At 44.5% G+C, this 27,129-nt stretch overlaps 1 protein-coding gene and 1 long non-coding RNA gene across 2 annotated transcripts in view; one reads left to right on the plus strand and one right to left on the minus strand.

Moving 5' to 3' along the window:
• Positions 1-27,129, minus strand: part of LOC308480979 — a 171,657-nt gene that overhangs the window by 26,616 nt on the left and 117,912 nt on the right. The window lies entirely within an intron of this gene.
• Positions 1,110-27,031, plus strand: TRAF6 (TNF receptor associated factor 6). The gene is made up of 7 exons (XM_081012683.1): positions 1,110-1,360; positions 13,409-13,744; positions 14,946-15,096; positions 16,194-16,352; positions 18,648-18,719; positions 21,222-21,299; positions 22,339-27,031. Exons 2-7 carry the CDS (start codon positions 13,437-13,439, stop codon positions 23,176-23,178), a joined length of 1,608 nt encoding a protein of 535 aa, XP_080868809.1. The 5' UTR covers positions 1,110-1,360; positions 13,409-13,436; the 3' UTR covers positions 23,179-27,031.

Here is a 27,129-nt window from a genome sequence, read left to right on the forward strand (position 1 = left end):
TGCATTGCCAATCACTGGAAGACTCTCAATGACCTGGATTGCTGGTATTCAAGGCAATTTGCCCTTCTGGAAAAGATACCTATATGCGTGCGCAACTGTCTGGCTCATTGAAGACTATAAAGAAACTTTATTCCCAGTAATGATAGAGCTCACAGGCAGAGAGCACTTTTATTTTTATACGTATTTATTGTTTGCCTTGTGATTCTTACCATTTTTTAAATTCTTTGTTTTCTTTTATGTTTGCATTTTTCTTTCTATTATTTTTGTAACATATCAAATTATTATTTTTTTAACAACACAAAAGGGAAAAGGGGCAGGGAGGGAAGAGGAAAAATCAATTGCAAAACTCAGATACTGGTTTCTAAACATAAATATGATTGTTTCCCCGCCCCATGATTTTTAGCTGCTCTTCTCCTACCGGTAATCCGCCTTGAGTCCCTGTCAATTTCATTGTTCTGTATGGGACAATGACAATACTGTAACGATATCGTATCGTATCGTCAGGGGGAAAAGGCGGGTAAATTTTAAATAGTATTCCAAATACATGGGCAGAGCTGCCCCCCAAGTAAAACAATAGAAATACTAAACTGACCAAACACGTCGGTTCTCCCCCCCGCAAACAAAAATCCTGTCTACGCCCATGTTTAAATGTATTAAATTAATATATCAAGCCGAATAAAATATGAAATGTGTACGTGCCGCCGGCGCGCTTTCTCACTCGGCTTCCTCTCCGTGAGAAGAAGCGGGCGCCTGACCGGGTACAAACACATCTTGAATAGCGTTTAAAGGCATTAAATCAATAAATATCAATTTATAAAGATCAATAATATTTAATGAATAAATATGAAATGTGTCAAAGTGGGTTCCGCCGCGCTGAGGGAAGAGCGCAACTCTCGGCCTTGCCTTCTTTCCCTCCGTGAGGAGAAGCGGGCGCCTGGCGGGGCACAAACCCATATTGAATAACGTTTAAAGGCATTAAATCAATATCCTATCGATAAATATCCATTTATAAATATAAATAATATTTAATGAATGAATATGAAATGTGTCAAAGTGGGTTCCGCCGCGCTGAGGGGAGAGCGCAACTCTCGGCCTTGCCTTCTTTCCCTCCGTGAGGTAAACGGGGCGGCGCTGTGAGGCGCGCGGCCTCCTTCGCTTTCCCCTCGGCCTCCTTCCTCGCTCGGCGGCGGCGGAGGCGGAGGAAACTCCTCCCTCGTTGCGCCGCTTCCTTCCCTCCGGCTTCTCCCGGCCTCCGCCTCTCTCTCGCCCGGGCCATTTCCACAGATGAGGACGAGTCCCCTGGCCGAGAAGAAGGCGGCGGCGGCGGCAACGGCGACCGGGCTGAGGTAACCGGGCTGAGGTAAGCGCCGGCTTCCCGGGCCGGCTTGGCTCTCTCCGCCTGCCCGCCCTAGCTTGCCTCGCAGTTTTGCGGCCATGGCTTCCGCCTCGCAGTCCCCACAGCCGAGGAACGCCGCCCTCTTCCCCGGCCGGGGAGACCCGGCTCGGGCGGGCGGGCGGGCGGGTGGAAGCCCTCGCCTGACAAGGCCTCGTTCTTCGGGGTCCAGGCCCGAAAGTCGCTCGCGGGCTTCGCTTCTCCTCGGGAGGTTTCGATTCCGCCGCGCCTCCTCCTTCGCCGACCTGTTTTGCGCCGGCTTTCAGGATCGCTCTGCGCCCTTTTTGGTGCTCGTGGAGGCGGAGGAGGCCCAGCAAGGCCTCCTCGCCGTGTTACTTTCATGTGGAAGGAACAATCTGGGGTCTCTTGACGAGGGAATGTGGCTTTAAACCTTTTATATATATATATTTTGGGCTTTTGGCCTTTTCTCACATTTGCTTTCCCTCTCCGTAGATCAGTGATGGCGCCACCTGTTTTGGGACTACAACTCCCATCATCCCTGACCACTGGTCCTGTTAGCAAGGGATGATGGGAGTTGTAGTCCCAAAACAGCTGGAGGGCCGAGTTTGCCTATGCCTGGTCCAGATCATGCCGGGTCCTCTATGGCAGGCATCCCCAAACTTGGCTCTCCAGCTGTTTTGGGACTACAACTCCCATCATCCCTGACCACTGGTCCTGTTAGCAAGGGATGATGGGAGTTGTAGTCCTAAAACAGCTGGCGGGCCAAGTTGGGCCAGCACTGCTGTAGATGCATTGGGTGGGTGTGGTGAGTCACGTTTTGTTCTCCTCTTTGCACAAACCAAACTGGATGACTAGCGGAGCAACTGCGGGGGAAAAGGTTTGTAGGGTGAGTCGTGAGAAACTCCTTTTTAAAAATACCCCAACCTGGTCCAGCTCATAGTTATCAAGGCAGTTTTATGTGTTTCCGCCCTGTTCCCATCCTAGGTAAAGGTAAAGGTACCCCCGCCCGTACGGGCCAGTCTTGTCAGACTCTGGGGTTGTGCGCTCATCTCACTCTAGGGGCCGGGAGCCAGCGCTGTCCGCAGACACTTCCGGGTCACATGGCCAGTGTGACATCGCTGCTCTGGCGAGCCAGAGCCGCACACGGAAACACCGTTTACCTTCCCGCTAGTAAGCAGTCCCTATTTATCTACTTGCACTTTAAGGGTGCTTTCGAACTGCTAGGTGGGCAGGAGCTGGGACCGAAAGACGGGAGCTCACCCCGCCGCGGGGATTCGAACCGCCGACCATACGATCGGCAAGTCCTAGGCACTGTGGTTTTACTCACAGCGCCACCTGCGTCCCATCCTAGGGGTTGGTAAAAAATCTAGGGCTTAAAAACAACACAAATTGCATTGCATGGGGTTGGACTAAATCATAATAATTATTATAATAATTATTTATAATAATTATCATAATAATTATTTATTATTTATACCCCGCCCATCTGGCTGGGTTTCTCCAGCCACTCTGGGCGGCTTCCAACAGAATATTAAAATAAATAACCTATTAAACATTAAAAGCTTCCCTAAACAGGGCTACCTTCAGATGTCCTCTAAAAGTCTGGTAGTTGTTGTTCTCTTTGACATCTGGTGGGAGGGAGTTCCACAGGGCGGGTGCCACTACAGAGAAGGCCCTCTGCCTGGTTCCCTATAACTTGGCTTCTTGCAGCAAGAGAACCGCCAGAAGGCCCTCAGCACAGGTCCTCACTGGGTCCCTTTCAGCTCCACAGTTCTATGATTCTATGAAACACATGGGTACATTACTCCATTTTTATTCTTTTTAAGTTTTATATGAACTTACAAAGTTATGCAAATAATTAAAAGCTGGTGGATCCTGCTCAGCCACCCAGTGAAAAATCCTTTGTTGCTTGCGTGGTGGTTCATTTGCTGCTAACTGGATAAGGCCTGTCGTAACAGAGTACTTGCTGTTTTATTTTATTGTTAACAGTCTGGCCTGTACCCGTGTCCTTAGGGCTAGCTTGCAGCAAGGAATGAATTTTTTTGGAAAATTTGAAATTAAATAACAATAAAAGAGCACCGAAACAAAATTGCATGGAGTAAAAATAAAGCTATTATTTATTTCAGTACAGCAAACGGATGGAACTGGCAGAAGCTGATAGTTTTAGCCAATTGCATGGACATAGCCAGGAATTTTGTTAGGGGGCAGGCCTTTTGTTGGGGGGACACACAAACCTCAGTTTGCTATGTATTTTTATTGACTGATTGGGGGGCTGTTGCCCCCCCCCGCTACACCCATGTACCTATGCACATTATTGACCATTCAACTGGGAAATACTCAAGCTTGCCCTCTTGATGAAACCTTGGGGAAGAGAGTTCCGTCTAGATATAGACACATTTGGTACTGCAGATATCAGGACACATTTTCTGCTGATTCCCTGAGATGGTAGTGAATATGACGCTTTGAAGAGTGTAATTGAGTACAAGAGAGGTCTGCCTCTTAAACTTGTGTACAGTCACACCTTGGGTTACAGACGCTTCAGGTTGCGTTTTTTTGGGTTACGCCCCCCCGAAACCCGAAAGTACCGGAATGAGTTGCTTCCAGGTTTCAGTGGTCGCGCATGTGCAGAAGCGCTAAATCGCACGGATTACGTTCGCAACCCGAGCATCCACTGTAGTGCCAAAGCCACTTTCCAAAGGGTTCAAAGTCAGTCCCATGGTTTCTAGAAAACAATTTAAATCCAGCATACACACTAGACCTCTTGTAAAACGTGTGTTTGAAACTGATGCCCCATGAAGTTTCTGTGCAGTTACCAAGGGTGGCATCGGGGCTTCCAACAGATTAAAAACAGAATAAAACATCAAACATTAAAAACTTCCCTAAACAGGGCTGCCTTCAGATGTCTTCTAAAAGTCAGGTAGTTGTTTATTTTCTTGACATCTGATGGGAGGGCATTCCACAGGGCAAGCGCCACCACCAAGAAGGCCCTCTGTCTGGTTCCCTGTAGCCTCACTTCTCGCAATGAGGGAACCGCCAGAAGGCCCTCTGTGCTGGACCTCAGTGTCCGGGCAGAACGATGGGGGTGGAGACGCTCTTTCAGGTATACAGGACCGAGGCTGGTTAGTATACGGGACCGAGGCCAGCACCAACACTTTGAATTGTGCTCGGAAACGTACTGGGAACCTAACTCTGAGTGCAGCTTAGTAAGCCTTCACTGGGTTCCAGAGGTTATAGCAGGGATGTGCAGTTTAAGGCTAGCAGGCCAGATGTGGCCCTTCTGGCCTCTCCATCTGGCCCTGGGGACTCTTCCCCAGGCCACACGCACACCAGCCCTGTTCCCCCACCATCCTCAGTGCTTTGCCTGGCTGGGCTCTGCCTTGGGACTGTGATAGGGCTCTTGTATGTCTGGGCAGAGGCTGGAGAGGCATGTGCCTGAGTGCAGAAGCCCCTGGCTTTTGTGTGGCTAGAACGTTGCCTGCTGTGTGAAAGTTCACATCCTGCCGCTTCCCTCTGGCCTTGGCCACAGCTGGTGTATAGCCCTTGGATGGGTCGAAAAGGGTTCTGAACCCTTCTCAGGCAGAAGTACTGCTGGTAGGCTCCTTGTCAGTGGCAGGCTACTGAAATTCCCAAAATGGGGAGGGGGAGGCACTGAGATGTTCCAGGATCCACTGGATCTCAAGCCAACTCCACTCCTGTGCAGTCCTCCCAACCATTAGGCCGGCTAATGTGACTCCAGTGCTCAGCCAGGATTTGGATTGCTCTGCTAAGGTTTTAAAAGACCTAGATCACTACTAAATATTGTTGTACCGTTGTACATACTTAAGCCATCAGTGATTTTAATATCAAACTGTGCATTGTTTTGAGGTTAAAGAAAGAGCTTTTAGACACCTTTTGTGTGTGGCACACAATCTGTTATGGTTTCTTGTTGAAGAACAGCGTGCTGGTATACTTCCATCACATAAAATTGTAAAATGAAAGGATTTTTTTTAATGCAGAAAACACATATCCGGTGTTTGCTTTTTGGCTCAAGTGACAGAATAAATATAGGTTATTAAATTTGTAAGTATTAGTGAGTGAGGCAAGGATAGTAATAGACATCTTGGAAGGGACATGAAGTAACTTTATAAAGGCAAATAGGAATGCAAATTGAGTTCAAGGATGCTGACATTCCCCCTGCAACTCTTTATGAAGTGGTGTGCTCCTTGTAGAGAGAAACATGTTGTGGCTTGGCTGGTTTGTAGGTCTGAATTCTCAATGGGGAACTCTTAATTTGTAATCTTGGGTCTTACAATAAGGATTTTATGAAGGTATATTTCCTTCTTGAGAAACTTCTTCACAGAAGTTCACAAACCTTACAAATGTATTGAAAAGTATTTGTCAATCTGTGGGAGCTGATGTCCTACGCACTGTAGACGAGGAAAATGTGAAGAGTAGGAAAAAGTTCATATTGTATTTATGTGTAGGCATAAGGAGAGAAACATGTTGTGTACCTCCTTTACTGTAGGAGATTCTTGTAATGGATGTCATGTGGACACTCTGTTTAATAACTGTATTTTAGAAAGCAATAGTTTGATTGTCTTCTAAAAATTAGTAACTGGATGGCTTTGAAGTGAACCAAATCAATCAGCTGGTAAAGGCAGCAGTGTCTTTAATTTTAACCAATATAAGAACTTTTGATAGTTACTGGTATAAATAAAGGGTTGTGGACCTTTTTCATCTTGTGAGCAACCTTTTGGGAGCCGCATGCAGGGCCAGAGACGAAAGTAGGCAGAGAAACAGATACGACTCTTTGTAAAGGAGGCTATATCCCTATTCCCAACCATACATCAACATTTCTCAATCCTCTGCCCAAGCAAGCAAGAGGCATTCTCTCAGTTCAAGGACACATTTCAGAGGAAAAAGCATTCAATGGGTGAAGGGGTGTGGCCTCAGAAAAGGCCTGGGGGCCTTACAGTTGGGCCATATTAAGGTAAAGGGACCCCTGACCATTAGGTCCAGTCGTGGCCGACTCTGGGGTTGCGGCGCTCATCTCGCTTTATTGGCCGAGGGAGCCGGCGTATAGCTTCCGGGTCATGTGGCCATCATGACTAAGCCGCTTCTGGCGAACCAGAGCAGCACACGGAAACGCGTTTACCTTCCCGTCGGAGCAGTACCTATTTATCTACTTTCACTTTTGACATACTTTCAAACTGCTAGGTTGGCAGGAGCAAGGACTGAGCAACGGGAGCTCACCCCATCGCGGGGATTCAAACTGCCGACCTTCTGATTGGCAAGTCCTAGGCTCTGTGGTTTAACCCACAGCGCCACCCGCATCCCACATTGGGCTATATTACCCTGGTATAAATGCTCTTTAGAAGAGGGGATTCATTCCCATTCTTTCTTGTAATAGACCTATAACGCTTAAAGTGGTTATTCAAGTCAGGGATGGGAATTCTGTGACTTACAGATCTCCTTAAGCCCACCAGTTTCTCCATTTTGCCCAGCAGGCCATTTCGGCCAGGCCATGTTCACTTGCTGTGCAGGTACAGGTGGAGCTTGGATGAAAGGCGCTTGCACAGTGCTTCCCAAGAACCCAACAATTGGCACTTCAGAAGCGCTTTGCAAGTACACTTAGGAAGCACTAAGTACAGGGCTCACAAAAGCAATCAGCTGATTGTTAGGTGGTTTGGAAGCTTCCAGTTCTTAAAGCAGCTTTTAAAATGGAACATTTTTTTCCTTTCCAAAGGAAGCAGTTTGTAGTCAAAAGTGCTTCCCCCAGTTCTTTGAATGCACGCTGCTTTCTCAGCAGAGGGAAAGAGTATTTCCCCTCAGCAGAGGCTTCAAAAAGTCTCCCTCTGACTGATGATCAGCACCCAGTAGGCAAAGTTGGGCCATGGTGAAGATAAGGTTCTGGCCCGTTGACCAGATCTGGTTCCCCATCCCAGGTCAAAGTGGGCAGAATTATTTGGAGGACATCTGTTTGGTACTCAGGATATCAGATAACTAATGAATGAAATGCTCTATCCATTTGTTCCTTTTTAATTAATGTTGGTAACAATGAGGATATCTGGAATAGGATATCATTTAATTTTCTTGATTCCTTTTCTTTCAAATTTGAACTCTGCCTTGCGATTTCTTTATAAATCATATTGTGTATGCAGCTTTCATGAATTAACCTGATAAGAGATGTTTGCTTACTGGCTTAGATTAGTATATGAATACTGAAATGGAAAGGAACACACTAAACAGATCATAATCCCTGAAACATTTTAAATACATTAGGCACAAGACCTACATGCATAAAACTGTATTCAGTTTCCTTGTTTATCTGAAACACAAACTGAAACTTGCCTAACACTTTCAGGTGCTTCTTAAACAAAGCTGGGGATTTCCCTCATTGGTAATAACCACAAACATAAATTAAAGCTAATCATACTGACTTTCCGGTACACTACTGCGTATTTAGGACTCTGCCTGGGCTCTCTTATCTACCATCTTGTAGAAAGAGGGCTGCTTCATCTACTGTGTATTTTGGACAACGGTTTGTCCCTTTGTTTCTCCTCCATGAGTTTGGATGCCTTTTGAGGTATCATTGGCAGATTCTGCATGAGGGTTCCTGAGATGGGGTTGAGGTTGGGTTACCAACTCCCATTTTGAGTTAAGATGGCAGGCCTAATCGCCACCTTGGTGTAACTTTGCCTTCATAGGTTTGGCAGCCTATTCAGATATTATCACCAAAGTTGGCATGAGGGTTCCTGAGATGAAGGTGGCAACATTTGTTGACATTTGGACAAAGCACCATTTTGAATCAAGATGGCAAACCAGAAACATGACTTTGATGTGACGTTACCCAGGTCCAACCTGAAAAATTATACTGTCCATTTAAAAATCACAGTACAGTGGTACCTCGGGTTACATACGCTTCAGGTTACATACACTTCAGGTTACAGACTCCGCTAACCCAGAAATAGTGCTTTAGGTTAAGAACTTTGCTTCAGGATGAGAACAGAAATCGTGCTCTGGCGGCGCGGAAGCAGCAGGAGGCCCCATTAGTTAAAGTGGTGCTTCAGGTTAAGAACAGTTTCAGGTTATGTACGGACCTCCGGAACGAGTTAAGTACTTAACCCGAGGTACCTCTGTATGTATTTGGTTTCTAAAAAATTTTGGGCCGTGCTGGGCAGTCTTCATTCGTGTAACAGGAGGTTATTCTTGAGACCTTTCAACATTTCACAGTGGTAGATTAAGATTGCTTCCTTTCACAAGGGGTTTTGCAGTCCACTAGTGTGACCTGATGGACAGTGGTGGGCCAATACAATCTAGTCTCAAATACAAGAGTGGGTGGCGCTGTGGTCTAAACCACTGAGCCTCTTGGGTTTGCCGATCGGAAGGTTGGCAGTTCGAATCCACTCGACAGTGGTAAGCTCCCGTTTCTCTGTCCCAGCTCCTGCCAACCTAGCAGTTCGAAAGCATACCAGTGCGAGTAGATAAATAGGTACCACTGTGGCAGGAAGGAAAACAGTGTTTCCATGCATTCTGGCACTCGTCACAGTGTCCCGTTGCACCAGAAGCGGTTTAGTCATGCTGGGCACATGACCCAGAACAGCTACTGCGGACAAACACCGCCTCCCTTGGCCTGAAGCGGGATGAGCACCGCCCCCCATAGTTGCCGTTGACTGGAGTTAACTGTCCAGAGATCCTTCACCGTTACCTTTTTTACCTAAGTCTCAAATACGCCACAAGGAGTAAGAAACTGAAAGCTGCTGTCTCCAGAATTCAAGAGAAGGGAGGCAGGTTACTTGCTGCCAGTGTTCAAAATTAGCAGGCGTGAGTGGATTTTGACATCTCCACCATCTTGAGGTACATGCCTGGGGATCGTTGGATCTGGACTGTTTTCATACACTAGCACCCCATTCTGTAGAATTCGATCAGTTAAATTTTATTTGCCCAATCGGAATGAATTTCTGGAACCGGTTTGCTTTTTCTGTGCAGCCTGAGCAAGAGTAGTCACCGCTAGGAAAAAGAGCTTGGGGTAGGCCAGGTATGTGGACTGTCCCTGGATCAAGAGACTTCTCAAGGTTGTCATCTGAACTGAGAATCAATCACAGTTAGTCCAAAATTTGAAAAATGAAGACTTTATTCCTGCCCAAAAATGGCAACTACATATTCCGTTTTGGCGACTAACCTTGGTTTAGGGAGCCATTTGACTCCTAGCTTATATATCTGAGTTTGTAACACTGCTTGCAGCATGGTAAGGGATGCGAAAAACCACAGTGCCTAGGACTTGCCGATCGTATGGTCGGCGGTTCGAATCCCCGCGGCGGGGTGAGCTCCCGTCTTTCGGTCCCAGCTCCTGCCCACCTAGCAGTTTGAAAGCACCCTTAAAAGTGCAAGTAGATAAATAGGTACCGCTTTATAGCGGGAAGGTAAACGGCGTTCCGTGTGCTGCGCTGGTGCAGGCTCGCCAGAGCAGCGATGTCACACTGGCCATGTGACCTGGAAGTGTCTGCGGACGGCGCCGGCTCCCGGCCTCTAGAGTGAGATGAGCGCACAACCCTAGAGTCTGACAAGACTGGCCCGGGCAGGGGTACCTTTACCTTTATATGCAGTATATTGTGTTTATACCCCCCCCAACAGCTGATACATTTAAAACAAAACTCAAGTAATAGAAGAACATAATTGGCTAATATTGCACATTGGAGTCTAAATGTTTTTATGCTAGTTTTTCTGAACTGAAGACATTACCTTAAAAGCAGTAGAAAGTTTTCCGACTTTGAGCAAGATTGAGCACACAAAACCTAATGCACCTGATGAAATGAACGTTGCCCCTCAAATCAGGGTGTACTGACAGGAAAAGTCTATGTGTGTTGTAGTGGGATTCTCCAGCTTTTTCCAAATACTGAATAAAATTAATCATGAAGACAAAATCCCCACCATTTCAAGTAAAGCTAGAACTCCCTGTTCAGGAAACTCCCACAAAGAAAAGCATTTGTGTGGGATACTAGAAGCTGAAGCATCAGTGGTGGTTTTACAAAGCGATTGTTGCTGTTTGATTTTTCTCTTTAATCATTAACCTTCTTGTGCTAGAAAGTAATTGCTGCTATTGATTGGCAATTCTCAGGTTCAGAAACATCGATACTGTTGTCTCGGGTAGGTGTTTGGAAAGGTTTTGTTATTGTTAACAGAAGGCAGAAGGCAGTTTTTTTCCTTTTTTATTTTATGCCCTCCAGTCCACTTCTGTTGTTTTCCTGTTGGTATATCACCTTCTGTTGAGAACATGAAGCTGTCTAGTTTTGTTGCAGATAATCCCTCTTATACTCAAGGTGGTAACGGAATGGAGGTGCCGCTGACAGGAGGCTACGTAATGGGCAGCTGATCCTATAATCACTACAATTTAGTATTGTTGTTATTATATCATTTATTACATTTCCATACCGTCCTTCATTCAGAGGATCGTAGGGTGGTTTACAATATAAAAACACAAAAATGCATACCATAATAATAAACAAACAGTAACCCCACACATAGTTTATAAAGCCATAGGTTGTTTCAGTAGCCAAAAGCCAGAGAGAAGAAGGTATGTAAAGATGTGTAACGAAGGCACCAGGCAAACCTCCATGGGGAGAGCATTGCACAAACAGGGAGCCACCACAGAAAAGGCCTCTTCTCGTGTTGCCACTCTTTGGACCTCTCATTGAGGAGGGACGTGAAGAAGGGCCTCAGATGATGAGTATGGGGCCAGTTCATAGGGTATACAAAGTAGTATGCAAAGTAATTCTCTTTTCTCTCACCACTTTTTCTCACTAAAATTTAGTTCTGTATTGGTAAATGACATCAGGGGGAAACTTTTTTAAACAGGTGTTTTGTTCTACTTTATCTCAAATGAATTGGTTTTTTGGGGTGTGTGTGACATATTCTTGAGCTTTGTCAGGGCACAAGGAACCTCATGAAGGTGACTCAGAGCCTCTAATGAGCCTTCATTCTGGTGCATGTGCTTAGCTTGCCAGTTTTTCCTGATCTCATGTTCCAGCACAGGGTCACCCGGTGCTGCTGGGCTGCCTGTAGGGAGTCTCATACCTTGCATGTTCTTCACACAGATATATGATGTCAGCTTCAGTAAAACGTTGCCAAGCTTTCTGTTTCTCATGATCTAGCAAGGGTCCAGGCAGGCAAAAACATGTCTGAGCTTAAAGCAGAAATTTGGGCCTGCTTAAAACATGGGCCAGGGACGTGGGTGGCGCTGTGGTCTAAACCACTGAGCCTTGGGCTTGCCAGTCGGAAGGTTGGCTGTTCGAATCCCCGTGATGGGGTGAGCTCCCATTGTTCGGTCCCAGCTCCTGCCACCTTGCAATTCGAAAGCATACCAGTGCAAGTAGATAAATAGGTACCGCTCCGGTGGGAAGGTAAACAGTGTTTCCGTGCGCTGCTCTGGTTTTGCCAGAAGCGGCTTAGTCATGCTGGCCACATGACCTGGAAAAACTGTCTGCGGACAAACGCCGGCTCCCTCGGCCAGTAAAGCGAGATGAGCGCCACAATCCCAGAGTCGTTTGCGACTGGACTGAACTGTCAGGGGTCCTTTACCTTTTTAAAACATGGGCCAGGGTTTTCTTGACTACCGTTTGCTTCTTTTCTACCCCAAGTAACAGTTTAGTGTTTAGTATGGCAGCACCTGCACTTGGGAACTCCCTGCCTCCTGAGATCAAGCAGGTCCCTTCACTGTAGTCTTGCAGGGGCCTGCTAAAAAACAAAACCCCAAAGTTTCTGAGCTGGCACCCACCCCTCTTCCATAACCTAGGATGTGGAAATGCCTGCACTCGAATGCACAAACTTCACCTAGCCAGCCCACTCGTAAATGTTTGCCAGCCCAGTCTTGGGACTCCAGCTGCTTGTTACACTAAATGCTCTTGGTTCGACATCTTCGCTTGTGCCTAGCCATGCCTTTGACCTCCCATGTAACGGCAGATCCTTGCAACCTGTGACTTGCCTTATGTACCATTCACATTTGAAAAGAAAAGACTTCTGCAAAACCGGAGCCACGAGTTCCAGTTCCTCATCAGACAGGGAGAGCCAGGACGGTAGATACTGACAGGTGGTCTGGACTCTTAAAGAGAGGGGGAGGCAGACTGAAAAGATGTTCTTGTGTGGTTGTGAAAGCAACTGGGAAGATGGCACTTGTAGGAAGTACCAGTTTTAGCAATCTTGAAAATATAGAAGTAGAATCAGAACATAAGCGGAGCCCTGCTGGATCAGGCCAGTGGCCATCTAGTCCAGATCCCCGTTCTCACACTGGCCAGTGCGATGCCTCTTCTGGGAAACAGGCAAGCGGGATCTGAGCACACTCTCCACTTGTGATTCCCAATAATTGGCATTCAGGATCATTCCTGTCCCCAAACCTGGAGGCAGAGCATAGCCATCATGGCTAGTAACCATTGATCGCCTTATCTTCTGTGAATTTCTCTGATCCTCTTTCAAAGCCATCCAAGCTGGCCGCCTTTGCCTTCTGTGGCATTGAGTTCCATCGCTTAACTATGCACTGTGTGAAGAATTATTTTACCTGTCCTGAATCCTGACCCTGACGCTATAACTTTACTCGTAAGAGGAGTTTCTCCATCCCCTTGGATCACATTGGTTCTCCCTTTTATGAACCTTTTCCAACTCTTCAATACAGTCATGCCTCATGTTACGTTTGCTTGAGGTTGAGCGTGTTCAGGTTGCGGCGACCCAGAAGTAACGGAATGGGTTACTTCCGGGTTTCGCCGCTCGCTCATGCGCAGATGCACAAAATGACGTCACACGCAGAAGCGGCGAATTGTGACACACGCAGACGCGGGTTGCGTTCTGTTCAGGTTGGGAACGGGCCTCCGGAACGGATCCCGTTCGCAACCAGAGGTACCACTTTATCATTTTTGAGATGAGGCAACCAGAATTGTACAAAGTGTTCCAAATGCGGTCACGCCACAGATTAGTACAGCGGCATTGTGATAATGGTGGCACAGGGATTGCTATTGCTTAGGCAATATGTGGTATTTGAAACAACTAATTAATTATTTTTTCTCTCTCTCTGTCTCTTGCCCACAGAGCACTCTCTGGTCCCCTGCCTGTTACTATGAGTCTGCTACACAGTAACAACAGCAGCTTTGAAGCCAGTGGTCAGGATAGCGGCTGCTGTGCAGCTATGGCCAGCAGTTGCAGCGCTGGAGCGAAAGAAAAAAGCATCAACACCAGTGTCAGCAATGGCACTGGCGGGACACTTTCAAACTCTTTCATGGAAGAAATCCAGGGCTATGATGTGGAGTTTGACCCTCCGCTGGAAAGCAAATATGAATGCCCAATCTGTCTGATGGCTCTCCGGGAGGCAGTGCAGACACCATGCGGACACCGTTTCTGCAAAGCTTGCATTGTCAAATCCATAAGGTAAAGGAGCAGTAGACTTCCGGCAGTAGTTGAAGTCATTGTCTGTAACGAAGGGCAAATCATTGCGCTCACTGTTGCACATGTTTCTGAGTTACTGGGTTAGTGATTACGTTTCCATGTCAGCACTGAGTTTGCAAGTAAACTTGAGTTTGTAGCCCATCTCCAAAGCGTCGGTTGAACAGTTTTTCTCATGTATGCCTAAAGTGTCAGATGGAGTGCAGTTTTAAGCAAGAGGAAGCTCCCAATTACACTTGGGATGTCGAAAGAAAAGAAGTGGGAAGTCTAGGTACAGATGGACCAGGTTGCAAGCCGGCTAGAAAGATAACGTGCCTTTCACTGCTGCCGCATAAATCTGATGTCACAAATTCCCTCTTAAAATTTATGTATTTTTAAAAAGCTAAAAGTATCAGGGATAAGGGTGGTTTGGAGTGAGAGGGCTGCCTTATTATTGGAAGATCCAGCATTTCCCTTGACTAGTAACCCAAATGGCCAGTTTACCACCCTTGATGTTTTCCATCTTGCGAATGGGGTGTTGGGATATCCTATCTCAGCTACAGATGCCTTCAATGGGTTGAATCCAGGAAAATGTGAGCAGAACTCTATCTGTACAATGGGAGCTTTCTGGCTGTTCTTGAGTCCACTGGAATGGTGTGGGATAAGCTGGGGGGGACGGACGGTATGCAGCAGCAGCCAAGCCAGAACTGGAGAATATGATGACTGCAAGAATAATTTTATTTGTTATTTATTTTATTTCAATATTTGTAAATTACTCTACATTCAGAGAATATACCAGGAGCGTACAGAAAAAATGTTTTTATGTTGCTTTCCACTGCCCTTTTGTTTTGCAAATAAATAAAAATATATAAAGTAACATGGCACATAAAATGTTACAAAACTGGCAAGAATAAATAAAACATAGAATTTGCATTAATAGATATACAGTAAACCCACAAATTATGGGTTCTGGGGATCACTCTTAAAGCCCAAATAGTGTATAGTTAAAACACATTGGTTGCAATAGTGGGTAGGATTGCCAAAAAAAATTCCCCTGGACGCCCACCCCCTTTTATTTATTTATTTTAATTTGCCAAGTGTGTAAAGCTGATTGAGCACGAGTTAAATGTGTGTAACTTGCAAGCTTACTGTAGGCTGGATATTCTGTTTACCTCTCTATGATGTATATTATTGCTCTTTTTGATAGAGATGCTGGTCATAAATGTCCAATCGACAACGAAATTTTACTCGAAACTCAACTCTTTCCTGACAACTTTGCAAAACGGGAAATCCTATCGCTGACGGTGAAGTGTCCCAACAAGGGCTGTCATCAGAAGATGGAACTCAGGCATTTAGAGGTGGGCTTTCAGGGTTTCTTTTTGCAGAATTGCCGCCCAGTCCTGAGCAGTGTCAGCATACCGTAAGACTTTTTGGAATAGCTCAAAGGACACCTTGTCCCCATTCCCTCACTTAGGATGGTGGTAGTTATGGTTGCTACACCTATGGCCCAGTGAAGTTGTGACATCCAGGTGACTTCAGGAAGGTCCGTTGATCAAATTTTTCCCTCCAGTAACATCAGATTAAAGAAGTGAAGAGGGTTTGGGACATGCTTTAGCTGTTATTGCAGAAGCACCTGTCAGTGCTGTACTGTAGCATGTTTGATTGGTGTTAAGCATATTGTTGATTTTGCAAAGTCTGTTTCTCTTAAAATATAATAAACAGATCTGTGCCCTATCGCAAAAGTGCCACATTTTCTAAAGTACTTTAATTGAGGAAGCTGTGAAATCTGTGCGGATCATGGTTGCATGAATATTGAGAAGTTATGTATACCTGTACTTTCATGTAAGAAATCTGAATTTTTGAGGCAGCCCTTGAATTGGAAGCAGTTATGGACTGAACTTGGAAATCCAGAAATTGAAGGGGGGAACCCACTTCCCTCCATATAAACAATATAATTAATAATTTCTCTTCCCTGGCAGTAAAACACAACAATAATAAATTAAACAACTAACAATTTGCTGCCCTTTCATAACCCTAAAATGGATTGTTGAGGCAGCTACCTCAGTCTGCCTAGCCTCATACAACTTTGCAAAACAGAAAATCTAGAAAAGTTACTAGCTTGACAGCCCACTTATCCTGTGCAAAGTTCTTTGTAGCTTTCATGAAAAAACAGGTTGGAGGGACCTTTTCTCTTCGGCTCTTAAGAGCTTTCCAGTCTGCTCACCCAGAATTGCTTGAGCTCACCAATTGGCTATTTACAAGTCTTAGCTGAATTCAACTTGAACATACTTTTTTATTTTATTTTTTGCACCCCAAACCATGGGAGTAATTGACGTGAAGACACTTGCCTCAGATTGGCTACCACGATCTTCAGTCTATATTTTAAGTCTGCTTCAGAATCATTTTGTGTAAGTTTATAGGCTAAATTGCTATTTGATCTCATTTTCTTCCACAGGACCATGAGCTGCATTGTGGCTTTGCTCCAGAGAAATGTCCCCAGTGCCATGCCATTTTCCAAAAGAATCAAATACAGGATCATATAAAGCAAGAATGTCCACGACGACAAACCTCCTGTCCAAACTGTGCCGTGTGGATGCCTTATGAAGAAAAGGAGGTAAGTTTCAAAGTATGCAGCTTATTCAGAACAGTTGTGTTTGTTTATTTAAATGAAGCATATTTAACAAACGTTTGCTAAAATTAGAAATATTTTTTTCTTCCTGTCTTGTCTGATAAGAGCGTCAGTATTTTAGTTGTGAGAACACCTTTCTATATGATATTCACAAAGATTTCACCAAGTGATTTTCTTTTTACTTATTTCCCCCCACCCCTCACAAGCAGCTGGATTTTTATTTTTTTATATAAATCTTGGGTTTTTTAAAATTTGCCTTAAAATAAATAAATTTTAAGGCTTGAGAGATGGAACTGGGACGTGTGGATAAAATAAATAAATCCACACGTCCCAGTTCCATCTCTCAAGCAGTTTACCCTGTTAGTTTGAAACTGAACCTGGACTTCTGGCATTTTGAACTTCATGTGAAAAGGATCTAGGAGTCTTGGTTGACCACAAACTTGACATGAGCCAACAGTGTGACGCGGCAGCTAAAAAAGCCAATGCAATTCTGGGCTGCATCAATAGGAGTATAGCATCTAGATCAAGGGAAGTAATAGTGCCACTGTATTCTGCTCTGGTCAGACCTCACCTGGAGTACTGTGTCCAGTTCTGGGCACCACAGTTCAAGAAGGACACTGACAAACTGGAACGTGTCCAGAGGAGGGCAACCAAAATGGTCAAAGGCCTGGAAACGATGCCTTATGAGGAACGGCTAAGGGAGCTGGGCATGTTTAGCCTGGAGAAGAGGAGGTTAAGGGGTGATATGATAGCCATGTTCAAATATATAAAAGGATGTCGTATAGAGGAAGGAGAAAGGTTGTTTTCTGCTGCTCCAGAGAAGCGGACACGGAGCAATGGATCCAAACTACAAGAAAGAAGATTCCACCTAAACATTAGGAAGAACTTCCTGACAGTAAGAGCTGTTCGACAGTGGAATTTGCTGCCAGGGAGTGTGGTGGAGTCTCCTTCTTTGGAGGTCTTTAAGCAGAGGCTTGACAACCATATCTCAGGAGTGCTCTGATGGTGTTTCCTGCTTGGCAGGGGGTTGGACTCGATGGCCCTTGTGGTCTATTCCAACTCTATGATTCTATGATTCCTTTTTTGCCATGTGTTTTCTCCCAATAGTCCCAGCTGGTGGTCTGCTGATCAGGTCTAGCCCCAGAAAAAATTAATCAAAGTGTCAATCAATCAATCAATCAATCAATAATAAATTTTATTTATATCCCGCCCTCCCCAGCCAAGACCAGGCTCAGGGCGGCCAACACCAGGTATAAAAACAATTGATTGAAATACAACTTAAAAACAAGATTAAAATACAACATTAAAATGCAGCCTCATTTCAGTAGGAACTCAAATCAAAAACTTTTTGGGGGATGAAAACGTCAAGTCTTCACCAAGGCCAACTATCCAGACTGGTCCTACGTGGGCCAGAAAAAAAGCCAGGGAAGTCCCCAAATAGGAGTTCCATCACAGAAGGAGAAAGGAAAAAGGAAAGAGGGGAAGGGGATCAAGTTGATTCCAAGCCAAAGGCCAGGCGGAACAACTCTGTCTTACAGGCCCTGCGGAAAGAAATCAGATCCTGCAGGGCCCTGGTCTCATGAGACAGAGCGTTCCACCAGGCCGGGGCCAGTGCTGAAAAGGCCGGGGCTCTGGTTGAGGCTAATTTGACTTCCTTAGGGCCCGGGACCTCTAGGGTGTTGCTGTTTATGGACCTTAAGGTCCTCCGCGGGGCAGACCGGGAGAGGCGGTCCTGTAAGTACGAGGGTCCAAAGCTCCCCATTGCTTTCATTTTGTTAGAAAAGTAGGTTTCTAAGGTTTTGTTTTTGTTTTGTCTTTTTAATCTTCGTTTTGTGCTTTCCACATAATATCCTCCATAGATTGGCAAGAGTATATGTGAAGTCCTTCCTTGTTGGATTATGCTACTGTTCTTATAGGCCAAAGACACTCATGAGGCCGTAAGGCTATGTAGCAAAAGAGATTTCTGGACCACTACTTAGTGACAACAAGAAAACACAAGATTCCAAAACACAAAGGACCTGCTGGTCTTAATATCATTTAACCATGTTCTACAAAGGTCTGCTGACTAGATATGTATGCACCTCCTGAATTAATATATTAGTGCTCTTTTAGGAAATGAACTCAGAGTTGCTCACTGGTGCTTATTGTTTTCTCTAATGCGAAGATGGGATTTGAGAGAGAGGAGTCACATTCTAGATGGTATAAACAATGTTAGTGATCTATTAGTCCCCTTTCGGTGCAATTAATTATTGTTTACTTTCTGGTTTTGGTGAAATGAAGGTTCATGACCAGATGTGCCTTTTAGCAAATGTCTGCTGTGAATACTGCAATACAGTGCTAATCAGAGAACAGGTAAGAAGCTTTCTTGTTTGATAGCAAGGTAGTCTTGTTGTGGTTTGACTTGTGTCAATAAGTTAATTTCTTTATTTTAATAGTTTGTCATTTATGAGCCCCTCGTGACATAGAAATACGGACAGGCAGATAATAATTTTAAAACAATATGGAGAACTGAATGTAGGAATGCCAAATAGCAAGAAAAGTTTCTTGCATTTACCATCAACTTACAAAAACAAATAGACTAATTTTATTTATTTTTATTTTATATTTTAAAATTTTCTATACTGTCCTCCATCCAAATACCACAGGGTAATTTACAATCTAAAAACAAAAATATAAACAGCATAATAACAAACAAACAAACAAACACAGTAACTCCTCCTCCCAGTTTAAAAGGCCATAGATTGTTTATTTAGCCAAAGGCCAGGAAGAATATTTTTGCCTCATTCCTAAAGATATGTAGACTGTCTCTCCAGAGTGGTGCATGCTCTAGTTATCGCTCGCTTGGACTACTGCAATGCGCTCTATGTGGGGCTACCTTTGAAGGTGACCCGGAAACTACAGCTAATCCAGAGTGCGGCAGCTAGACTGGTGACTGGGAGCGGCCGCCGAGACCATATAACACCAGTCTTGAAAGACCTAAACTGGCTCCCAGTACGTTTCTGAGCACAATTCAAAGTGTTGGTGCTGACTTTGAAAGCCCTAAATGGCCTCGGTCCTGTATACCTGAAGGAGCGTCTCCACCCCCATCGTTCTGCCCAGACACTGAGGTCAAGCGCTGAGGGCCTTCTGGCAGTTCCCTCCCTGCGAGAAGCCAAGTTACAGGGAACCAGGCAGAGGGCCTTCTCGGTGGTGGCGCCCACCCTGTGGAACACTCTCCCACCAGACGTCAAAGAGAAAAATAACTACCAAACTTTTAGAAGACATCTGAAGGCAGCCCTGTTTAGGGAAGCTTTTAATGTTTAATAGGTTATTGTATTTTAGTGTTTTGTTGGAAGCCGCCCAGAGTGGCTGGGGAAACCCAGCCAGATGGGCAGAGTATAAATAATAAATTACAGTGGTGCCTCGCAAGACGAAAAGAATCCGTTCCACGAGTCTCTTCGTCTTGCGGGTTTTTTCGTCTTGCGAAGCAAGCCCATTAGCAGTTTAGCGGATTAGTGCTACAGTATTAGCGGCTTAGCAGGCTTAGTGGATCAGCTGATAAGCGGCTTAACGATAAGCTGATAAGCGGCTTAAGGATCAGCTGATAAGCGGCTTAACGATCAGCTGATAAGCGGCTTACCATCAGCTGTTAAGCGGCTTAGCCATCAGCTGATAAGCGGTTTAGCGGCTTGGGAAAAAGGGAAAAAGGAAAAAAACCCTGCAGGAACTCGCAAGACATTTTCGTCTTGCGAAGCAAGCACATAGGAAATTCGTTTTGCGAAGCACCTCCAAAACGGAAAACCCTTTCGTCTAGCGGGTTTTCCGTCTTGCGAGGCATTTGTCTTGCGGGGCACCACTGTATTACTATTAGTAGTAGTAGTAGTAGTAGTAGTAGTAGTAACAAAGGTGCCAGGGAAGCCTCCCTTGGGAGAGCATTCCCCAAGCAAGGAGCCACTGCAGAAAAGGCCCATTCTCATGTTGCTGCCCTCTGAACCTGTCACAGGAGACACATGAAGAGGGGCTTCAGATGATGACTGCAGGGTTTGGGTTGGTTTATATGGGAAAGGTGGTCTTTGAGGTATTGTGACCCTGAGCCATTTAAGGCTTTATAGGTGAATTGGGCCTGGAAATTGATTGGCAGCCAGTGCAGTCAAGCCAGAAATGGTGTTATATGCTCAAACCGTCTTACCCCGGTGAACAACCTGCCCACTGAATTCTGCACCAACTGAAGTTTAATAATATTTTTATTATTATTTATACCGTGCCAGTCTGGCTGGGTTTCTCCAGCCACTCTGGGGAACGGTCTTCTGAGTTTCTGCCGCCTTCAGAGGCAGCCCCATTTTTTAAAAAAAAATTTTTTTAAATTTTGATTCACTTGTAGGATTATAACAGTCCAAATCTGTGTATGTCAACTCCGGAGTAAGTCTCATTGATTTCAGTGGGGCTTGCTCCGAAATAAGCGAGTATAAGATTTGCAGCCTTAAATTACCTTTTGCATTGTATTGCTTTGTTAATTGCCTTAGAAATTTCAGTTGAAGGTCATCTTGGGAATCTTAAGAAAATAAAATAACCTATGGCATATGCTATAAACTAGCAAACAGATTTTTCTTAGCATCAAGCTTTGTGGGCCAAAATGTAAATGTGCAATTACACACTGTTGGTGGTGGTGATGTTGTGGTGTGGAGAAGATCCCATATTAGTCGCACTCTGGGTGTTGAAATCAATGGTCTTCAGTGGGTCTGCTCTGAGCATGACTTAGATGTATATCGCCCTATATACTCTATATGTAGGCCACTGATTACTGTTTCTTATAATTGTTGATTTCTGCACTTTACAAACTGAAAATTACAGTGTCCTCTCTCCATCCGTCTTTAGCTTCCTAATCACTACGATAACGATTGCCCAACTGCTCCAGTACCGTGTACATACAGCCCCTTTGGATGTCCAGAAAAAGTAAGCCAACGCTTCTATTTGCTTCTTATTTGGTTGAATTTTGTGTTGCTACTTTATTGCCCCAAAAGCCTCTTTTTCCCCTTGGTGTACCAGAGACCTCTGGGCAATGAAATGGGCTGAATTATGAGTAAAGCACAAGTGGCAAAAGACATGTTGCAAATCCAACCAAGCACAAGGGAGAACACGTAATCCTGCCTCCTGCAATGGTGATGAGGGCAGGGAAGATATCATTCACCATAATATCTTTCTGAACCAGTTCTGTGAGATTCGCATTTGGGGCACCGTTGTGCATTGGTTGTGGTCCTATTTTTCGGATTAGTTTCCAATAGTCATACTGGGTGATTATTTTGTGGTCCTTTGGGTGTGCCACAGGGTACCATCCTGTCCTCAATGCTATTTAGCATCTATATTGAAGCTGTTGAGAGTGGTCATTGGGATATTGCAGGCGATGGAGGTGTCATTCCTGTGCTCATGTTACCTACCTCTGTTTCTCTGTAACATCTAAATCTAAAACACGTGGGCCCTGTTGAAAAGGGTATGGAAGGCTACATATTCCCCATCTCTGGAAAATGCCAACATGGTAGCTTTTCTGCATGGTGTTCATCATCCCCTGAGGACATATAAAATTAAGCTTTACAATACGAGGACCTTCCAAATGTGCTTTGAAATAAGGTGATCTGTCTGAACTTGGAAGCAGGTAGCACATGGTATAATCCTGATCTCACCATTCATTTAGATCAGCAGTGACACAGGTTTGTGCAGAAAATCTGTATTGAGATTTTTTCTCTCCAAAGCCTTAAATTGCTTTCCAATAAAAGCATCTGAACAGTGCAGTAGTAACACTTGCATTCTGTTCAGTTTTTCAAATAATAATATTTCTCTTTGTTCAGTTTTTCAATTCCTGTTTCAGACAATCACTGGAAGATTAAGCAAGTTCTGCTTTTAAACACAGTGGTTTTTTCCTTGCCCATTAAGGCTCAGTGCTTGACTTTAGTCAAAGGAAATGCTTATGGAACTATGTGCCTTTATTTAATTACAGATGCAGAGAAATGAGTTGGCACGGCATATGCAGGAGTTCACCCCAGTCCATATGAGAATGATGGCTCAGACTCTCCTGAATATCACTAATTTCCATGGCGCTATCCCATATGACCCATCACCTTCCTGTGAATGTAGCCCAGAGGTCCACAACTTCAAGGAGACGATTCAACAACTGGAAGGTCGCTTGGTAAGGCAAGATCACCAGATCCGAGAACTCATAGCAAAGATGGAGACACAAAACAACCAGATGAGAGATCTCAAACGCACTATCCGAAATCTGGAGGAAAAAGTCGCAGAAGTGGAATCACAGCAGTGTAATGGCATTTTCCTGTGGAAGATTGAGAATTTCAGTGTTTACTTGAGAGCGCAGGAGGAAGATAGGCCTGTTGTAATCCACAGCCCAGGCTTCTACACAGGGAAACCCGGCTACAAACTCTGCTTGCGGCTGCATATCCAGTCACCGAATGCACAGCGCTGTGCCAACTATATTTCCCTTTTTGTTCATACGATGCAAGGGCAATATGACAGCCACCTGCCTTGGCCCTTCCAAGGCACCATACGGCTTTCTATCCTGGATCAGTCAGAAGGATCGTCAAGGCACAACCATGAGGAAGTGATGGATACCAAGCCCGAGCTGCTGGCTTTCCAGCGTCCCATGGTCGACCGCAACCCAAAAGGCTTTGGATATGTGACGTTTATGCAGTTGCAGGCGCTAAAGCAAAAAACATATATAAAGGACGATAGTATCCTAGTGCGCTGTGAGGTCATAACACGCTTAGACTTAAACAGTCTCCGAAGGGAGGGTTTTCAGCCTCGTAGTACTGATGGGGCGGCGTAGGCCACCATGCTTCAGGCTTGAGCTTTTGCTGGTCAACTGTGATAAGGGCTGCAGATGAATAAAGAGATTCATCAGAATGGCAGATCCTTGAAGCAGAACCAAAACTGCCATTCTGAGATGCTTTTCAGAGCATGGAAAGTGTTTCCTCTTTGAGTTATTTGTATTCAAAGTGGTAAAGACAACGTCCTGATGGTCTAAATAAGTAAGCTAAATAACTATGCTATGACGGGTATGTTACCAAAAGTTAATAAAAACTATGCAGTACCATTTTTAGGATAGCAGAGGCTTGGTCAGATTCTGCTTTTTATTTGATGGTTGCATTACCTTGGTGTATACATCTCAAAGGAGCTGAATTATTTGACTGCTTAACCTGGTAGCTTGCTGGGGACTTTTAGCCAAGACTAGATTTTGAACCAGGACAAACCAACTAAATAAGCCTTGGGAGTATCATAGTAGAAAGCAAGCACACCTGTAACTTCATTGATACGCTGTCAATAAGCCCAGGCAGGAATGTTGGTTCTCTGTTTGCCACGCACATTTTTGCAAACCTCAGTGAGCTTGAGCTGTAAATTGGTTGTCTTCACTTTATCACTTCCCTTCCCATGGAATTTTGTATTGAGAATCCATTCTCAACAGCTGCTAGTATGGTGGAATGTGTAGAAGTTTTTGATCTATCAAAAAGCTCAGTGTGGCGCTGCCCTAGAGAAGCTTAATGATTTCAGTCTGGTTAACTCACTGATGAGATCACCAGGCATCTTTGTCTTCAGCCTTTTGCCTTCCCATTGTGTCTTCTTTTTGTTGTATCTTTGATCCAGCTGTATTTTTGCCCTTGTAGTGGTGACAGAAAATTCTATAAGTGTGCAAACATGTCTTGTTTTGTACTTGAAAGTATCTTCTTTCTTCTTTGGCGATCACTTGTAGACAAGTAAGATTGTCTTCCATGAACACGGTCTTAACAGTGAATCCATAAGTGACTGTGGAGGCCAATTCTGGATCCACACATCCTTCCACAGTGGGGACATTGGTTTCTGAGTGGGAGTTGATCATGGTGAGGGTTTGCCTTCCTCTTACCTCGTTTCTCCTTTTCGCTCCGAGTTCATGCTCCTTCAAAGTCCACGACACCTTTGGTAAAGGCTGTTCTCCACAACTACAAATCAGCTGATCAGATTAGGGTCAAGAGTGTTGTATCTGAGCCTAAAATTGAAGAGTGTTAGGGAAGTTTTCTGTCCATAGTTCTGACCTGTGCATAGTAATCAAAATAGAATGGGGCTAAGCTGGTACACACTCTCATGTCGATGTTATTTGAGTGGTATATCCTGTGAAAGTTGTCTTCTGTAAGAAGTCTATGAACAAAATTCATTGGTGCTGATAGAAAAGGTTGTGGGTGATTGTAGCACTCTCAACAATAGCTATGTGACATTAACAGAGAGATGTCTAGAAATGTGCCATTCTGGTCAAAAATGAGGGATTCTTTGTAAAGGCATCCTCGGTATTGCTCACTCAAGAATTCAAAGCCCTCTACCAATGTGTATAAAGCCATACTATGATAAGAACTTGCAGGTTCAGGCCAGTGGCCCATGTAGTCCAACATCCTGTACTCACAGTGGCCAAACCGATGCCTGTGGGAAACACCCAAGCAGGATTCAGACAGAAGTGCATTCTCTCTTCCTGTGGTTTCCAGGAACTGATATTCAGCAGCATTGCTGCCTCCAACTGTGGTGTCAGAGCATAGCCATTGATTGCCCTCTACTCTTTCAAAACCACCCAAGTTGGTGGCCATCACTGTGACAGCTTGGTCTTTCATTGGCTCTCAGCCCTATAAGACGGGCATCCTGAATGAGTAAAATGGGTTTTTTAACAGCAAAGAGGATTTACTGTCAATAGGAAGGCACTGGCAAATTTTGAGGGTGTGTGTGTGTGTGAGAGAGAGAGAGAGCGCGCGAGCGCACAGTTCTCAAAATACGTGGTGGCACTAGGATTCCTTTGGGATCGATATAAACATGTCATGAAAGGAAGCATTTTAAAGCTTCCTTTGTGTAAATTGAGGTAAACAGTTAAGATTGGCCCATTGGCTGGTACAGTGGTGCCTCGCAAGACGAAATTAATTCGTTCCGCGAGTTTTTTCGTCTAGCGAATTTTTTGTCTTGCGAAGCACGGTGTCGGAAAAGTTTTGGAAAAGCTTCGAAAATCACCAAAAACCTCAAAAAAGGCTACCACACCGCATTCTATGAGTTGCTCCTCGAAGTCAAGTCGCAACTGTATTAACGGTGTTAAGAAAAAGGAAACAAACTTGCAAAAAACGCAAGATGTTTTCGTCTTGCGAAGCAAGCCCATAGGGAAATTCGTCTTGCAAAGCAGCTCAAAAACCGCAAAACCCTTTCGTCTAGCGAGTTTTTCGTCTTGCGAGGCATTCGTCTTGCGGGGCACCACTGTATATCAGATCCCCTTCGCCGTCTACTTTCTGCTTAACTTATTTATTGTAGAAGAGATGCATCTTTGGAAACAGGGACCTATGGAACCTTTTCGGAAAAAATAAAATTTTGCCTATACTGAAGATTCAAAGAGCCATATGAGCAAAAACATAAGTGCCAGTTTATAAACTAGATATTGCTATGTACTGCCTCTTTGTCTTGTGAAAAGTGTAGGTTTCCAGATTTTTAGTATTTAAATGTTGCATTAGTTTGTGTTCTCTGCTTACAGCCAGAGTTCATGTTGGTTGTAGAGGTTTTTTTGTAAATAAATAACTACCCCTATAGCTGTATACCCTAGATTCTGGGAATATAGGAACAAGCCCCTTTGAACTCAGTGGGACTTAATGCCTTCCTTTTATTTCATGTTTATTTTGATTGTTAAGTCAGGGAGCAGGACTCTGTTGTCTGTTCAGCGTTCTATATGTGCATAGCTTTGGAGTTCCTTTTAAGAATTCATTTGATGCCCATCAAAGAAAATGAAGTAGTGTGAAGACTGCTGGTTGTGCACAGTGACATCTATATGCTTCTGTACTAGTTTCCTTGCTGTGGCAGGAAAAACCTCTTCGTGAGGACATGAGACACTTTCTTTACCCTAGAAGGCAAACGCAGAGCTCTGCTTGTGAGTGCCAAGCTAGATCAATGGCCTTGGTGCTTCTCCAACACTGTGACAGCTCCTCTCTTTGCAAAAGATACTTGTCCCACATCATAATATAAGTAGATATATTCGAAAAGGGTATGTTGCCTTTGAGAACTGAAACATATTAAATTCAGTCACTTTAGTATGCTTTCTTCTTCTTTGGCGATCCCTCATAGCCGAGTAAGATCGTCTTCCATGAACACGGTCTTAACAATGAGTCCGTAAGGGACTGTGGAGGCCAATTCTGGATCCACACCTCCTTCCACAGTGGGGATATAGGTTTCCGGGCGGGAGTTGATCCCGGTGAGGGTTTGCCAAACGTGCCTTCCTCTTAGCACATTTCTCCCTTTCGTCCTGAGTTCAAGCACACCTGATGGCTACTTCCTACATTTTTGGTGGGGTGCAAGAGCTTAAGGGTTTGTAAAGAGGCTTTATATACTACTGAGGGTTTGGGTTTTGTTTTACCTGATGAGATATAGGAGCAACCAGTTGGGGACAGGCACACATTCCATGAAACACTGGCAGGTGGAGCCTTTTCCATTGAGAGATGGTTTCTCTTTGCCATAACTGGCCTAACACTGATATAGCACAACAGATCTGCGTTACGGGTGATAAGGATGCACTAAAATATTGTCAAATAGTGTCAATTCTACTAGTTTCTCAGAAGAATACTTAATCTATTTTGTAACTCATGCAGAAGCCTGTATATAGTATTGATAAACTAATAAAGCCATTATACTGTTCACTTTGCATTGTACTAGGCTATTGTTTGCCATAATCATACAAAGACAAGGACCTGACTGTAAAAAAGCTCAGAAATATTGCTGAGTTTGCTGTGCTTCA

This window comes from Podarcis pityusensis (assembly GCF_964106645.2).
Source record: "Podarcis pityusensis genome assembly, chromosome: 7".
NCBI lineage: Eukaryota > Metazoa > Chordata > Lepidosauria > Squamata > Lacertidae > Podarcis > Podarcis pityusensis.